The sequence below is a fragment of the Hyla sarda genome, chromosome 2 (genome assembly GCF_029499605.1).
Source record: "Hyla sarda isolate aHylSar1 chromosome 2, aHylSar1.hap1, whole genome shotgun sequence".
Classification (NCBI taxonomy): Eukaryota; Metazoa; Chordata; class Amphibia; order Anura; family Hylidae; genus Hyla; species Hyla sarda.
In genome coordinates, this window is record NC_079190.1 from 53,589,095 (window position 1) to 53,607,781 (window position 18,687).

Genomic DNA, 18,687 nt, shown 5'->3' on the forward strand with positions numbered 1-18,687 from the left:
TTTTCATTTTTATTGGGGAGGGGAGGGGGGCTGTGTAGGGGTATGTGTATACGTAGTGTTTTTTACTTTTTATTTTATTGTGTGTTAGTGTAGTGTAGTGTTTTTAGGGTACAGTCGCACGGGCGGGGGGTTCACAGTAGTTTCTCGCTGGCAATTTGAGCAGCGGCAGAAAATTTGCCTCAGCTCAAACTTGCAGCCGGATACTTACCGTAATCCTCCGCCCATGTGAGTGTACCCTGTACGTTCACATTGGGGGGGGGGAACATCCGGCTGTTGCAAAACTACAACTCCCAGCATGTACGGTCTATCAGTGCATGCTGGGAGTTGTAGTTTTGCAACAGCTGGAGGCTCCGTTTTGGAAACGGTGGCGTACCAGACGTTTTTCATTTTTATTGTAGGGGTATGTGTATATGTAGTGTTTTTTAACTTTTTATTTTATTGTGTGTTAGTGTAGTGTTTTTAGGGTACAGTCGCTCAGGCGGGGGGTTCACAGTAGTTTCTCGCTGGCAGCTTGAGCTGCAGCAGAAAATTTGCTGCAGCTCAAACTTGCAGCCGGATACTTACTGTAATCCTCCGCCCATGTGAGTGTACCCTGTACGTTCACATTGGGGGGGGGGGGGGGGGTGGAACATCCAGCTGTTGCAAAACTACAACTCCCAGCATGTACGGTCTATCAGTGCATGCTGGGAGTTGTAGTTTTGCAACAGCTGGAGACACACAGGTTGTGAAACACCGAGTTTGGCAACAAACTCAGTGTTTTGCAACCAGTGTGCCTTCAGCTGTTGCAAAAGCTACAACCCCCAGCATGTACGGACAGCGGAAGGGCATGCTGGGTGTTGTAGTTATGCAACAGCCGGAGGCATACTACTTTGGCTGGGGATGCTGGGGATTGTAGTTATGCAACAGCTGGAGACACACTGGTTTGCTACTTAACTCAGTGTGCCTTCAGCTGTTGCAAAACTACAACTCTCAGCAGTCACCGACAGCCAACGGGCATGCTGGGAGTTGTAGTTATGCAACCAGCAGATGCACCACTACAACTCCCAGCATGCACTTAAGCTGTTTGTGCAAGCTGGGAGTTGTAGTTACACAACAGCTGAAGGTACACTTTTCCATAGAAATAATGTGCCTCCAGCTGTTGCAAAACCATAAGTCCCAGCATGCCCATAAGTGCATGCTGGGAGTTGTGGTGGTCTGCCTCCTCCTGTTGCATAACTACAGCTCCCAGCATGCCCATATTGCATGCTGGGAGCTGTTGCTAAGCAACAGCAGGAGGCTGTCACTCACCTCCTGCTGCTGCTTGATCACCGCACAGGTCAGTCCCGCCGCCGCCGCCGTCGTCGCTCCTGGGGCCCCGATCCCAACATTAACGCCGGGGATCGGGGTCCCCAGTGAAGGATACAAGAGTCTTGATAAAATAATACAGATCTGTAATCTTGTATGATGTATATCTTAATTCTGTAATACTGTATGATATATCTTGATTCTGCCTTTTGTAACCGCAAGGCTCGTACCGTACTTCTCGTTTTCTCAACTGCTGATTCCTAACTGTTGTGCACGTACATCCTGTTCTTGTGTTCTGCTGACTTGTAACTATTAAGCAACATGGTATATATATATGAACGTTGGCAAATAGTAAAACAGAGCGTACTTAGAGGGTATCCTGTGTGCATGTATTTTGTTCCACACCTGACAAGACGCTCTCCTGGCCAGTACAAGCCTTAAGCCAAATTGGACCTAGTACCAGGGGTACGGAAAAGACAGAGAACCAGTACCAGTGGTATTGAGTAGACAGAGAACCTTTCAGCTGGGGGCTCGTCCGGGATCGAGAGGGTCATCCTCCGGACCGGTAAGAACCATATCCTTGTGTGGTATTGTCGATCCGGGGGGCACTGGCCACGTCTCGATTCCAGTAAGTATAACAGTTACTTTCATATTGTGTCTGGGACACAGTATTACAGTATTTGACTTCTGTTCAGGGAACAGGGGAAATGAGGAACTAAGAGTAATTTGACAATCCAGGGTGGTTGTCTTGTTTCAATTTGGCTTAACGCTTTCAAAAACTTGTTGTATTTCTGTTTAGTTCTGTTTAGTGTTTTACTTGTAACTTGTAACTTTTTCCCTTAAGCTTAAGAAGACACGTGAGTATACTAACCATTGCTTTAATGTATAGAGTAAGGTGCATATAACTGTTATAATAATAATAATAATAATAGCAATAATCTGCTGGTTCTCAAAACATCTGTAAGACGCCCCACCCTCCCGGCTAGAGGAAACTTGTTGACCCGGGATGTGGTGAAAGCAAGTGACAGTTTGTTCAGAGATACCGTGCATGCTCAGTGATTGGTGCAATTAAATCAGAGAATCCCTAATCTGTTGAGAGGAATTGTCGGAACCTTCAGAGTTCAGTACAGCCAAATCCAGAGATTGAGGCTTTGCACCAATTACTGAACATGGGTTCCAAATCATCTAAGTCATATCCTCCTCCCCTTCCCGGTGAAAGATGTAAGGCTTATGTGGCCCGACTTAGCCCTACAGGATGGGACTTAGTGAATCCATGGGTAGATGATATAGCTGGTTGGTGAGAATTCATGAAGGACTCCAGCACATTCCCAAGGGAGGGGGCCAATGATAAATACCACCTGACCCCCACTCTAACAACTACATTTGTAATCTCGAGAAGGGTAGAGAGCGTATATGGAGAGAATTAGAAGAGGAACCAAGTTTTCAAACAAAAATCATCACTGCCTATTGCTGTGGCATGCAAACAAAAACTAGGTGAAACTGTTACTGAATTTTGGGAAAGGTTCACAGCATGTTGGCGTTATGATGCAGGGCTGTGTAAATTGTTTGATAGGATTAGAGATTGTTGTCAGAAATAGAGACTCAAAGTTTTGGTGGACAAGCAGGTGATTTGTGAAGGAGAAAGCATGTGAAGCAGTGTGAGGAATGTAGGATGAGCAGAGCTGACACTGCTGGAATAAATGAAGTGAAGATGAGTGTTCAATGCTATGGAATGGAGTGATGTGGTAAATCGCTAGGAAAGCCCTGTGTATGTGGTCATATGCTGGCGTTTATAGGATGGTTCTTATGATATAAAGTATGTTATATATGTGTGAGGTGTATAGAATCAGGAGTGTATAGAAAAAGACCAGTGAATGTTTTCCCTGTGAAGCTGTTGTGTTGTAATGAAAATGGTGTTAAAAGAAAAATATATTCACGTGGTATTAAATTGAACTATTTGATGATATTTCATTAATTTCTTGCCTTCACAGTAACACAGGGTTGATGCCAAAAAAAATGAAATGTATCAGGAAATGCGATTAATTGTCTGATTATATTACAGGAGTAATAAGAGAAGAAATTTGGCCAAGAAGATAAAATAAATAAAAAAAGTGATCACTATTTAATTGATAAACATTACTTTAGGCATTTAAAATCAAGCTAATGGTTTACTGGATTATAAACAATGCGCATTGGAGATAATTATTTTTCAAATTTTTGAGAGAGCTGTGTACACTTTTATATCTTTGGTGAGAATGTGGGCCCTGTGTGTTGTACATTAAGTATTTGTAAATGTCGGTATTGTTACATGTTACATGTTTCTTGTATGTCTCTTGATGTTAAGGAACACTTTCAGTAACACATGTGATAATAGACGTTTCATGGTGACTGACCAGAACTGGGGAAAGACAAGAAGCCAGACTCAAAGGGGCGGTGACTGGTGACAGAGGTTTGGGAGGAGTAAGGCGGTGTTTACAGGGAGCATGACAGCCTCTTCCTCTTCTTCGGATCTGGAGTAGTTTTGTTTTTCAGGGGATATATATGTATGTGCATGTATATATATATATATATATATATGCGTATATATATATATATATATATATATATATATGTCTACTGTTTGAAATTGAGTATGTTCATAGTACCTGTATATACAATGTCCCGAGGGTGACCATTTAACCTTCTATTCCTTTCGCATCATACCTGAATGCCCTGTAAACCTCCTGAGAAGAGACCTCACATGTAAACTCAAATTACATATCACTGCATCCCCGTCCAGGTTACATGTCACGTCTGACCTCGCACCCATAGTCACACCTGCAGGGTACTAACATTATCCTGTTATGTCCCCGACCCAAGTCCCACCTGAGGTAGACCCCATTGTCTGATCACATGGAGACCATGATGTGGGACACATTGACAGTACATCATACAAGGCAAGACTCAAACCAGACATTCTCCCGGTCTACCATAAACAGCACCCCTTGTCACAGGAAACAAATCAAAGGTATCCCTATGATCAAACATTTCCTACACACTTGAGTTTTAGAACATACTGTCTCTCCCTACTGCACTCCAATTAATCCGGTCCCCAAACCCGATGGTACTGTCTGTTTTGTACAAGACCTGAGAGCCATCAACAGACTAATTGTGCCTATTGCCCCTATAGTTCCTGATGTCACTCAACTGTTGTCATCAATCCCAGCACAGGCAACTCATTTTTCTGTCCTCGATCTGAAGAATGCTTTCTTCTCGATCCCAGTGGACAAAGAGACCAGACTCCTTTTTGCTTTTTCCTTTGAGGGACTACAGTTAACCTGGTGTAGAATGCCCCAGGGGTATGCTGATTCACCAGTTGTGTTCAGCATTGTCCTCCAAGCCTTTTTACAATCATGGCACGCCCCCCAGGGTTCTGTTCTCCTCCAAAATGTTGATGATTTGTTAATGTGTAGTTTCTCTGAGGAGGCCTGCCTTGAGGATGGTGTTGTGAACAGGTTGAATATCTGGGTTTTGTTCTGCCAAAAGGGAAAAGGGAGTTGAGCAAGTCTAGAGTCCAGTCTGTAGCGGGCCTGGTCACCCCGCACGCCCAGAAGGAAATGCTATCTTTCTTGGGTATGATAAACTACTGCAGACAGTGGATTCCCGATTGCTCATAGAGATGCAACCCTATCAGGCAAACCAGATCTAATCAAATGGTCCTCATAAATGTACAAAGCTTTTAATGACAAGTCCAGGGCTAGGCCTCCCAGATTACAATTTGCCTTTCCACATGTATGCACGAGACAATTGTAAAACCATGGCGGGTGTGCTGACACAATTTCACGGAGGCAAACTGCGTCCTTGTGCTTTTTTCTCAAAGGTGATGCCCGTCTCCGTACAGGGGATGCCGGCATGTCTGCAAGCTCTTGCTGCCTGTGCTATGATTGTTGAACAAGCTACCACCCTTACTTTAGGACATGACACTACCTTGTACACTTCTCATGATGTTATCTCTCTCCTTAAAGGCCTACATACACAACACATGTAAACACAACGGCTCTCTGGATATGAGGTAATTCTCCTCAGTAATCCATACTTGAAAATGGTGTATGCCTCCCCTACATCTGGCCCTGCGCACTAGTTGGCCTGAAAATTCATGATGATGTGATGCCGGACATCCCTACCATCACAATTAGTCATCATTCACTGCAGGACACACACACACGTGGGACTGATCACATTTCAAAGGGCAATGCTCTAGCAGACCACACCGCCAAACTGGCTGCTACACAACAACCTGTCTCACTGATGTTACCAGTTCTTACACCTCCTTCACTCGAAGACACACAACTTCTTCTCTCTCCAGTCCTCTGTTCCCAAACAAGAGGAATATGATTGGTGTTATCCGGTATTGCAGAAAAATCCTGTAACAGGATTGATCTGCAAAGAGGGGACACCATGCATACCCCAACACAGTGCCACAGTTTTATTGCTCATTTCCACGGATTAGGCCACAGGGAGCACCTTTGAGAAGTGGAAACAAGTCCTTCCCATCATGCTCTCAGAAATTAGAATGACCCCCCATAAGACTTTAAAACTCTCCCCTTTTTGAGATTCTCATGGGTAGGCCTTTCCCGACTCCATGGGCCCAACAACCACTTATAACAGAAGAAGGGGACCTCAACCAGATAAGGGAACAATATGTCACAGACCTTATCCAAACCCTTGATAGAGTAGAACAAAAAGTTGTCTGTAATTCTCCTTCTCTCCCACAGGAACCAACACACCAGTTCCAGGAAGGCGACACTGTCCTGGTTAAGACTCTGTCGAAAGGAAAGAAGCCCGGAGACTTCACCTTTGGACCCCCAACCACAGTTGTTGCCGTGACGAGGACGGCGGTTCTCACGGAAGACAGCCCTTCTTGGATCCACGCCTCTCGGATCAAACTCGTCCAACATCACCCAAAGGAGGTAATAACGGGGGCAGACAGCCCTGACCTTGAAAGCCTACCGAAAGATGTACCCGCTGATGCCCTGGCCTTGTTCTGGCAGATGGTTGAAGAAACTAAGTCTCATGATGTTTGCATTAATGACTTTATTGACTTTGATTCACCCCACGGTGACTCTGCAGAATGAATTAGAGAGACACCCAAACAATAAGTTCCTGAAACACCATATAATGTTAGCACAAAACCTCACTGCGAAGGATTGTTGAATATGAACCCATGCCCCTGTGTCTGCCCAAAGCATGCCCTACTTTGCTATCCCTGTGCCCTCATATGAATTATTTCAGGGAGACTGTTTTGACATGCTTGCTGACAATGAGACACCATATGCAAAGAACTGAAACACCTCAGTGGGTATTCCTATAGTAGGATGGGTGGGGCAGCCATGGTGGCAGGGAAACTTAAGCAGCCCAGGCCCATGACCACACCAAATGTTGGTCTTCAAAGGGGGTTCCTGGGTAACTCGAGTGGTCACACATATACTAGACCTAGGAGCAATCCCCACAGAAGGAATGAAAGTTAGTTTTAACAGGACATCCGCAAGTACTGATCTTCTTAAACCCAGCCAGATAGAAAGGTACTTACATGACCCAAGGTGGCCAAATAACACCCTCTTTACTCAGGCTACTCAAGACGTAGACTGCTATAATATAACAGGACACCAACCATGCAATGACACGTTAGAATACCAACTTACTGAACCAACATGGAATAACCCAGATGTGGGCTACTGCGGTAGATTAGGACAGATACCTTTCTGGTGTTACTTAAAAAATGCCTAAAGACTTATTGCATAGGTCCTACTTGTTGTCATTACATAGACACTTCAGGAACAATTCAGATGCACCACCAGCTTGAGAACATACCAAAATTGAGGGACAAATATGCCAAAGACAATGAAATCAACAAGGATAAGTGGTGGGGGGATACCTTTTCAATATTGAATCCCGCTACCTGGCATAGGAGGGTGGATAGGAGGCGTTCTGCAGCTCATAATACACATTACTGTCATTGCCCTTATAGTATATGTATCAATAAAACTTATTTTCTTATGTATGAAACGCTGCAAGCCAAGACCTGCTGCAGATACTAAAATCCTCCTCTCCACCTCATCAGACACCCAAGTCCCTCTACTTCACCGTCACTCGGCAGAAGGCTATACTGCCTACATAAAGACTTTTCAAAAGAAAATAGAAAACAAGAAAAACCAAGTTGTCTAAAGTGACAACTGGTTTTAAGAGGGGATTGAAGGATACAAGAGTCTTGATAAAATAATACAGATCTGTAATCTTGTATGATGTATATCTTAATTCTGTAATACTGTATGATATATCTTAATTCTGCCTTTTGTAACTGCAAGGCTCGTACCGTACTTCTCGTTTTCTCAACTGCTGATTCCTAACTGTTGTGCACGTACATCCTGTTCTTGTGTTCTGCTGACTTGTAACTATTAAGCAACATGGTATATATATATATGAACGTTGGCAAATAGTAAAACAGAGCGTACTTAGAGGGTATCCTGTGTGCATGTATTTTGTTCCACACCTGACAAGACGCTCTCCTGGCCAGTACAAGCCTTAAGCCAAATTGGACCTAGTACCAGGGGTACGGAAAAGACAGAGAACCAGTACCAGGGGTATTGAGTAGACAGAGAACCTTTCACCCAGCACCAGGGGTGCACGTCCCGCACCCGCTCACGTCCTCCGGAAGAGGGGCGGAGCGGGTGCGGGAGTGACACCCGCAGCAGGCGCCCTGATTGGTCGGCCGGTAATCCGGCAGACGAATCAGGGCGATCGTGAGGTGGCACCAGTGCCACCTCACCCCTGCAGGCTCTGGCTGTTCGGGGCCGTCTCTGACGGCCCCGATCAGCCAGTAATTCCGGGTCACCGGGTCACTGGAGACCCGATTGACCCGGAATCGCCGCAGATCGCTGGACTGAATTGTCCAGCGATCTGCGGCCATCGCCGACATGGGGGGTCATAATGACCCCCCTGGGCGATATGCCGCAATGCCTGCTGAACGATTTCAGCAGGCATCGGGCACCGGCTCCCCTCCGGCTAGCGGCAGGGGGCCGGGAAAGGACAGGACGTACTCCTATGTCCTCGGTCCTTAAGGACTCGGAAACGGGGGCGTAGGAGTACGTCCATTGTCCTTAAGGGGTTAATCAAGTGTTAGATTAAAGGAGCATTCCCATCCAGATATTTATGGCATATCCAAAAGATATCCAAAAGATATGTCCGATAGATGCAAATCCTCCTCTGGTTCCGGCTGCTGGAGGCGGTTGGGAAAACAGTTGAGGTGGCTGTTTTAAAGGGGTACTCCGCCCCTAGACATCCCCTATCCTATCCATCTCCCTGCTGTACCCGGCTTTCGTTTAGAGAGTCAGAAGCAGCGCCAGATGCTGGTGATGTCACGGCCATGACCCGCTCGTGATGTAATGGCCACGCCCCCTCCATGCAAGTCTATGGGAGGGGGCATGTCTTGCATTGAGGGGGCATGGCCATGACGTCATGAGTGGGCATGACCGTGACATTATAAGCCTCTGCCCCGCATCGCCAGTTAGCCGGCATGGAGCGAAGTTTACACCGGATGTCTGAGGTGATGCAGCGGCGGGACCCCCGCGATCAGACATCTTATCCCCTATCCTTTGGGGACCATTGATCATGACCCTTGAGAGGTACGAGTCTCAGAGGCGAGACCCACACCTATTAGACAATAATAACATATTGACTCCCCCTCACTGGGCATAAATGTCCAGATAAGAATATCCCTTTAAAACATTTTTTATGTTTGTCCGGAGAAAGAGTGCTCTTATAGACCGTAGTAGGACTGGACTTATGCCTTAATATAAAGTATGCACTTTGCTGGTGTCGCATGCACAGTGGCTTCTATTACAAACTATATACGGTGAGCAGTAAGACTATGAGGCCCAATAACAAATACAAGCAGCAAGCTAAATTGTGGCTATGGCCATCTGCTTCATGTTTACCTTGGACCACACTAAATCTTCCAATGTACAGTGAACCCTCGACCTACGATGGCCCCGACATACGATCATTTCAATGTACGATGGCCTCTCAGAGGCCATCGCATGTTGAAGGCAGCATCAACATACGATGCTTTTGTATGTTGGGGCCATCGCATTAACGGATATCCGGCAGCGCTGACTGCTTCAGCTGCCGCCGGATAGCCGTATACGGTGCTCCGTGTGCTCCGGTAATGGTCACTCACCTGTCCTCGGGACTCCGGCGCGTCCTCTTCGGGATCCCCTGCATCGTCGGCGCTCTCCATCGACGTTATCTCGTTGCTGCGCACGCCGCCCTGTCATCCAATAGGAGCGGCGTGCGTAGCGACGTGATGGCGGCGACGGCGCGCGGATGCCGAGGAAGCAGAGGCCTTACCGGAGCGTCGGGGACACCTCGGGGACGCGGCGACAGCGATGGACAGTGACATCCCGGGCAGCGGTGACGGTCCGGAGCGGCGGGGACAGGTGAGTACAACTTCCTCTAACAGTGGTCTTCAACCTGCGGACCTCCAGATGTTGCAAAACTACAACACCCAGCATGCCCGGACAGCCGTTGGCTGTCCGGGCATGCTGGGTGTTGTAGTTTTGCAACATCTGGAGGTCCGCAGGTTGTAGACCACTGTCCTATACTTTACATTGCACGGATCCCTCAACATGCGATGGTTTCAACAAACGATGGTCCGTTTGGAACGGATTACCATCGTATGTTGAGGGACCACTGTACTGTATGTATTATAAAGTAGAGGCATGAACAATGGAGATGAAGTGGACATGTGTGTCTAATGGAACTGACGTGTGTCTGGAGAGATATTACAGGGAGGTCTGCATGGGGTTCCATTGAGTGTCCATAGCAACCAATCAGATCGCTTCTTTCATTTTTAACAAGGCCTCTGCAAAATTAAAGAAGCGATCTGATTGGTTGATATGGGCAACTGGGCTACGTTTCCTTTGCACAGGTTTTGATAAATCTCCTTCACAGTCTCTAAAACAGATCCAAACAACGGGCAGCATAACATTGGTGCAGGCAACGTAATTCCAGGATGCTATGAATTAATGATACATTTGGGTGTTTTAGAGAATATGGTGGAAAAATTCAGCTCGGAAATCCAGTTTTCAATGGAATTCTGCTGCACCATGCAAAATGGTGGAATTTCTGCTGCAGAAAGATCTGCTGTGGAAATAACGATTGCAGAATGAATTAACATTCCATTTCTTTCTGTGGAATCTGCTGGGAAATGCATTACCGTCTATTGGTCCCAGTGCAGGCATGTTCTGTGGAATGTCCGCCAGAAATTGTCCAACCAGACATTCTGCCAAAAAAATGTATGGTCGGCCTTAGTGTGGACTTATGACTCCCATGGGTGGTCCTATTTAGGGAAGGAAAGTTGACTATCTATGTGGACGCTCCCCTGGACACCTAAAGGTAGTCATACACATGGGATAGCTGTCAGCTGAATGTTCGTTCAGTCAACCACAACCTGTCCTGATACCCCATACTCATGAACGTGACATGGAGTACGCCGCTACTAGATATCCAACATGCCTGATCCTTCTTTTCTCCGACATCATCAGCGAGGAGGCCTCCATTCACATTACACTGTCGGCTGGTCCTATTAAAATGGGTTTGTACAACTGTATATCTAATGTATCTGGGTACTTTTAGCCAATAAGCAGGGATTTCAGTCAACAAACTACACTTTGTAAAATCTTTTTCGGCAAAACTCTACGTCAGTCCTCTCCTCTTGCTCTACAGCACAACGCTTGCAGATCAAACACCAAGAAGAAAAGCAAAACTAAGTTAAAGGGGCACTCAGGTGGGAAAAATATTTTTTCAAATCAACTGGTGCCAGAAAGTTATACAGATCTGTAAATTATGCTTGCAACAAGAAACAGCGTTCGGCACAGCCAGCCATACAGCCAAAAACCGCTCCTTAGCAGAAACAGGCGTGTACAAGCGCCACCTCCGGTGGGGGGCTCAGCCTTGACAGGATCATAAATCAGACGTGTAGAAGAAAGTGAAATGAGAGGCATTCACCACGTCCAGGTAGCGACAAACTTCTTTATTTGTTAAAGTGCAGTTAGGACATACAGGTGCAGGGAGACAGGAACGCTGGAAAATCCGGTAGACTGGTCACAGCCGTATCGTGCTTCCGCACTTCGTGCAGAAGCACGATACGGCTGTGACCAGTCTACCGGATTTTCCGGCTTTCCTGTCTCCCTGCACCTTTATGTCCTAACTGCACTTTAACAAATAAAGAAGTTTGTCGCTACCTGGACGTGGTGAGTGCCGCTCATTTCACTTTCTTCTACACGTCTGATTTGTAAATTACTTCTACTGAAAAATCCTAATCCTTCCAGTACTTATCAGATGCTGTTTGCTCCACATGAGTTTTTTTTGTTTCAGTCTGACCACAGTGCTCTCTGCTGCAACCTCTGTCCAGAGCAAGAGTGGTTTGCTATGGGGATTTGCTCCTGCTCTGGATAGTTCTTGACATGGACAGAGGTGGCAGCAGAGAGCACTGTGGTCAGACTGGAAAGAACTACACAACTTCCTCTGGAGCATACAGCAGCTGTTAAGTACTGGAGGGGTTAAGATTTCTGAATAGAAGTAATTCACAAATCTGTTTAAATTTCTGGCATCAGTTGATTTAAAAAAAAAAAAAAAAAAAAAAAAAAGGTTTTCCACTAGAGTACCCCTTTAAGATATATCCACCAATCCAAAGAGTTAGACCAGTGTTTCCCAACCAGTGTGCCTCCAGTTGTTGCAAAACTACAACTCCCAGCATGCCCGGACAGCCTTCGTCACTCTGGTTGGGAAAGACTGGGTTAGACAGTAAAGAAGCCCTCTATTAACAAGGTGGAATACGACCATGGTGCTGTACTTTTTGCGGTGGCAGTCCCCTGTCAAGACGTCTTGATAAGATGTAGCAATGTGTCCTGGCACACTTACTCAATGTTGGCAATGCTCTAAAAAACAATTTGCATCTCCAGTTAAGCCAGATTTCGTGATTTAATGAGTCCATCTGTGAAGAATTATTTCTGTGCTCCATGTTATTTCATCTTATTTCGGAATACATAATTTATCTTTTTTAAAGAGACAGCGCTTGTTTCTTTCTCTGTCGCTGCTATCTTTGGGCAGAGCATATGTAATCTTGGCGCATCGGCATGCAGTGTATTTTTGTGATAAGGGGGAGATTGATCAAAACCTGTGCAGAGGAAAAAATTCAGAGAAGGATTATAATTGTGCCCAGAAGTCTTAAAGGGGTACTTCAGAGGGGAAAAAAAATGTCCAATCAACTGTTGCCAGAAAGATAAACATATTTGTAAATTGCTTCTATTTGAAAATCTTAATCCTTCCAGTACCTATCAGCTGATGTATGCTCCAGAGGAAGTTGTGTAGTTCTTTCCAGTCTGACCAGAGTGCTCCCTGCTGACACCTCTGTCAGTGTCAGGAACTGTCCAGGGCAGGAGAGGTTTTTTTTGGGGAATGCTGCTTTGAGCAGTTCCCAACACGGACAGAGGTGTCAGCAGAGAGCAGTAGCAAAGGTTCGGGATTGCTGTTCCCCCATTACTGAAGCTTAGGGGAAACCGAACCAAATTGTTCCCAGCATTAACACTGGCCACCCCAAGTGTCAGCCAGAATGCCGTAACTGGTTGACACCCCTTGTTGTAAAGCAGGGACCTGTGGTTGCAGGGTGTCTGGAACCAGAAGGGCTTATCAAGTGACTGTAAGAAGGTGTGTTATTGGGGTACCCTAAGCTATTTCATGAAATCAGGACTGACATTTGGTCCTTGTCCTTTCTATCATTTTGTTTTGCAAGAGCGTAAAATACTTTTTCTGCAGTATAGAAGGTAAATGATCCAGGAATGGAATAAATGATTGAGAAAATGTAAAACTGAAAAGCTTGTGCCTCTGGCAGTATATTAGCCATTCAGACCTGTAGATAAATATACAAACTTGTGAACTGAGAAAGATGCATTTGCAGTAGTGATCAAAACTCATATTTTACTCTTATATGTTTCATGTTTCCACCCCTGAACAAGTGCAGACAGATGACATATTCCCTGCCTATGAGAATGTTTAGGATTGGAGACGGGCAGGCCAATTCCTACTTCAGGCTAATCTTTTAAAGGAATTCATTTCAATCATTTCCATCATTAGGGGTGTAACTATAAGGGACGGCAGAGGTTGCAGTTACACATGGGCCCTGCAGCCTTAAAGGGCCCAAAACCTTTGCACTATATTAGGATCCCAGTACCATAAATGGCCTATAGTATGTAGAGGGCTTTCTTATTGACTTTGCACTGGGGCCAGTGTTTTCTTTTGTTTTTTGTGCTGCCCAACGTGGGTCCCTATAGAGCTGGGTGGCCAGATGGATGGAGGGGAAGCAGACACACACACACACCCGCCCCCTTTCACACAAGCCATGACATGATGGCAGCCATGGAGCGGGCACTCACACACCTTTCAGTCACATAACTGGATACACAATGTTTGGCCTCCGTCCACCAGTGGTAGTCAAGTGCCGGTCACACTGCACCACATCCCCTCTACATACTTTCCAGCATAGTATGCATGTGGCGCCCACTCGGCGGCATTTCTGCTCCCCCATTTAACTGTCTCAATAGGCCAGGGCCTTGTTTGCCTATTAGTAATCAGGGAGGTGTAACCATTTTGGAATTTAAAGTGTATCCCCATCTGGACACTTATGCTATAACCCACTCTTGAGTTACAGGAACATTCATCTTTCAGACATTTATGGCACATCATGTGATATGCCATAAATATCCAATAGGGAATACCCCTTTAACCAAATAATATTATTCTACCTGTACAAGGATATGTTATGTTCTTTCTTCTTATTTTGGTTAGTTTTGTAAAATACCTGAATAATCTGAGCAGCTAGTTCGGGGGTGCCATGCTTTAGGTCAAGTCCATTGATTGCTAGGACGCGGTCATTGCTGTGAAGTCTTCCATCTTGTGCAGCCAGTCCTCCTTCTAGGAGATCCAGTATAAAAACTCCAGATTCATCAGTTCTTCGGACAAGTTTGATTCCAAGCTGCTCATTGGTCCCTCTTTTATTTAAAGTGACATGGAAGCTTTCCTCCCTCTGCAAGTTGCTGTCCATATGGGCCTGGGTTCTGCTTCCAAAGCGCCTCTCTCGGAGCACGGTCAGATGGAGTACAGTGCATGGTTGGGACAAGACCACTCTGGCATAGTTATGTGATACATTGCTGATGTCAAAATTATTCACCTGTACAAAATAAAAGCACAAATCAATAAAGATGCAATATTTTACAGGCAATGTCCACCTTTGCAATGAAGCAATTACTCTTTATTAGGGCGCATGCACACCCCGTTTTGTGCATTCAGCAGGAGTTCATTTCAAAACCACCTGCTGCCATATCCATACTGTATCGGTGCCTTACCCTATTGCTTTCAATGAGATGAACGGAGTGAGCTAGTGCCTCTGGTTGGCTTATTTTCCTACCGTATTCGGCTTTTGAACTGGACTGAAAACCGCAGCAGACCTCAGTTTTTAGTCTGAGTCAAAAGCCATGTACAGTTGGAAAATAAGCAAACCGGATTCACTAGCAGCTCATTGATGGGGTGAATGGGGTACCGAACAGATCTGGCAGCAATAAGGAAGCAAGTGGTTTTAAAATTGGTGTGCATGGACCCTTAGAGGGCTTTTTAAGGACTATTTTATTGATGTTCTCTCCTCAGAATAGGCTGCGGCACCAACATTGACAATGAATGAAGCTGGAAACAGATAAATCCATTCTCTGTGTAGTGGCCATACTGGATAACTGCAGCTCAGCACCCACTGAAGAGAATGAAAGCTGAGCTGCAGAATCCCAGCATGGTCACTATACAATGTATCGCACTATCTGCTTCCAGCTCTATTCACTGTGAATGTTGATGCTGCAGCTCTGCTAATCGGCACGGTGCTTGGTGTCGGAACCACACTGGTCACATATTAAAGGTTTATCCTGAGGATAGAGAATCAATGCCCTTTAAGAATCCCTACTGTTTTGTGTCTATACCATGCAGCATTTAGGATGTATAGGTTTGTACAAGCTGACCAAGCCCATGTAGAGGAGTAGAACCTTTTTTCTAATCTTGGACAAACCCTTAATAAAAATGGATTTCTAAGAAGCCAAGCATCACCTCTTCCAGGAAATTGTATTTCCACTCTGCATTTTTCCCCCACCACCATTAATATTGAGAAGAGATTTTAGACAACGCAGAAGCATTAGGAACTGTGAACTACTTGGAGCCCAGACATCAGCCGTCTCCATCCAGAACAGTATAAGGAGCAATTAATAACGTCTAATTACACAGTATGGCTTGTTTTCACATTCGCTTACTTGAAGTATTTGGTCGCCAGCCAATAGTCTCCCATCCCTGGCAATGATGCCATCTCGATATATTTCCTGTATGACAATGTTTATTAAAGGGGTCTCATTACCACCAACGATGCTGATCCCCAGTTCGATGTACGGGTTTGACCGGTGTATTTCAATGGTAGTAATTTCTCCTTCAGGCAAGCTAGCTGGGGGCTGCATAGCTGTCAAAACAAACAAATACACAACAATATCAATACAATGCTTATGGTTCAGCGCCTTCCTGATCAATACACTGCAGAGATCAATATTACTCCACATTCTGCAACACAACTGCATTGTGTACTAGAAGTCAAGAGAAAGCTCTATAGTCTATGTGCTTCTGTATCAAGATGCACAAAATGTTTGAATCAACCATTTAAATTATGTATGTTTCCCCCCTTCTACAATGCATATGCTAGTAATAAAATAAAAATAAAATTTTAAAAACAACTTTTTAAGTGAAATACATTTTGCATGGACAAAAATATTCAGTCCCTTTGCTCTAGGGCAGTGATGGTGAACCTTTTTGAGCCCGAGTGCCCAAACTGTAATGCACGCCAACTTTTTTTCCCCTCAAAGTGCCCTCAAATAGAAATCATCCCCAGTCTGTGATGTCCCTCCCCCCCATACCTTTTTCCCATACCCAATGCATAGCGGACCAAAAACTAAGGAGGGTGAAAGAACTGCCTGTAAAACTCAGAGACAGGATTGTGTGGAGGCACAGATTTGGGGAATGGCACAAACAATTTTGCTGAACTTAAAGTTCCAAAGAACACAGTGTCCTCCATGATTCTTACAGAAGACATTTGTAACTTTCTAGAGCCATTGCCCTAACAAACTAAGAAATCGTCAGAGATGGGCCTTGGTAACCCAAGAAGCCAACGGTCACTCTGGCAGAGCTTCAAAGATCTTGTGTGCAGAAGAAAGACATTTTTAGTAGGTCAACCATCATTTCAGCCTTCACCAATCTGGGCTTTATGGCAGAGTGGGCAGAAGGAAGCATCTTCTGTAATAGACACATGAAAGCTTCCTGGAGTTTGCTTGTAAAAAAAAAAAAAAAAAACATCCACTGCACTCTTAGACTCTCTCAAGATCTTTTGGTCTGATATTGGCCCCAATTTGAACCCAATGGAACATCTCTGGAGAGACCTGAAAATGGCTTTCACCAATGGTCCCCATCCAACCTGACAGAGCTTTACAGGATCTGCAGGATCACCAAATTCAAGTGTGTAAACCTTGTGGCCTCATTCCCTAAAGGGGCTTCAACTAAGACCTGAGTAAGGGGTCTAAATACTTATGTCAATGCAATATCCTGTTTTTTCTTTCCTTTTTAACATTATCATTGTGGTGTATTGAGTGCAGAATGGTGAGGAACACCTGAGATTTTTTTTAATTTTAGCACAAGGCCTTAAAGGGGTACTCCGCTGCTCAGCGTTTGGAACAACACCCCCTCCATAGACTTGCATTAAGGGGGCGGGTGTGACATCATGAGGGAGCGGGGCTATGATGTCACAAGCTCCCGGTGCCGACTCCAGCGTTCGGAACTGTTTGTACCCCTTTAACATAACAAAATGTGAAAAAAGTGAAAGGGTCTGAAGACTTTTCAAATGCATTGTATATGTACCATATATATACTCGAGTATAAGCCGAGTTTTTCAGCATGATTTTTCGTGCTGAAAACATCCACCTCGGCTTATACTTGAGTGAAGAAAAAGAAATCGCAGGCATACTGGTGAGGGTGGCGAGGGGCATGGCCGTCCATCGCACCCAACTACGCTACAGGGACTGTCCGAATTCCAGTGGGGAGGGTGAGCCAGTCTGGGCCATCCATCTTAACTGGAAGGCCCTCTTGACCGCTCCGGGAGAGCCCCAGACTAGTGAAGCTGCATTGACGCAGCAGCACAGGGACATCTGTGCTCAGCAGACGTCCGTGACGTCAGGGGCGTCCCTGCGCATGGACGTCCCTCCGCAGCGTCATCAATGCTGCGTCACTAGTATGGGGCAGGCCCGGAGCGGAGAAGAGGGCCTCCCAGTCAAGATGGACAGCCCGGACCAGCTCAACTCTCCCCTTGGAATTCGGACGGTCGCAGCAGCTTAGATGGCAACGATGGATGGCTGCTAGGGAAGGACCAACAGAGCTACAACTGGGGAAGTGAGTAGAGAACAAGAGAGGGGGGTATGTATGATGACGAAGGTCTAGATGATGACAGGGGGGATGAGGGGGGGTCTGGTGGATGACAGGGGGGATAATGGGGGTCTAGATGATAGCAGGGGGTCGGGATGATGACAGAGGGGGTCGGGATGGTGATGGGGGTGAGATGGATCACAGGGGGAGGGGGGATGATATATTTTCCACCCTAGGCTTATACTTGAGTCAATAAGTTTTTTCCCAGGTTTTTGGGGTGAAATTAGAGGCCTCGGATTATATTCGGGTCGGTTTATACTCGAGTATGTACTGTAATCTGTAGATGTATAAAGTTGAAGCCATGGTTCAGTAATATATCACTGTGATTCATCATCTCTAAAAGGTTGAGGACTTGACTTATATGTAAAGAGTGAATAATGTAAAGTAAATGAACCCTCCATGTAATTATGTAGTGATTATTCCTTTTCCAGGAGAATATACTGAATCAGCCCTATTATTGATCACACAGCAGGTTTATGTAGTTCATTCCAGGAAAGCCCGGCAACTAATGGTTCCCCAGAAACATAAGCGCCGTATAATTTATTAGCAATATATAAAATTGAATAGAGACAAGGGGAACGGGATATTGCAGATGCAGTGAGAGAACCTAAGGGTATATATGATTTTCTTGGAAGGTACATCAGAAAACATCATGTGTAGTGGAAAACAGAATAGATTCTCACACTGATGCCAACATTTTTTTTTTTAAATAATATACAGGGACATGCATTTAAATATATATCCGGAGCATGCAGCATACAGGATACATAATATAACATGACACTATTTCATTACAGTCCAGAAGAATGCAAACGTGGG

At 45.3% G+C, this 18,687-nt stretch overlaps 1 protein-coding gene across 10 annotated transcripts in view; it reads right to left on the reverse strand.

The window, feature by feature from the left end:
• The window catches only part of LNX2 (ligand of numb-protein X 2), a 182,857-nt gene that overhangs the window by 30,124 nt on the left and 134,046 nt on the right, over positions 1 to 18,687 (reverse strand). For all 10 annotated transcript variants that reach the window (XM_056561819.1, XM_056561809.1, XM_056561813.1 and 7 more), the window contains 2 exons: positions 15,666 to 15,865; positions 14,180 to 14,548 (listed from right to left, as the gene is read on the reverse strand). In XM_056561819.1, the coding sequence (XP_056417794.1) occupies positions 14,180 to 14,548; positions 15,666 to 15,865 (569 nt within the window). The remainder of the gene's footprint in view (positions 1 to 14,179; positions 14,549 to 15,665; positions 15,866 to 18,687) is intronic.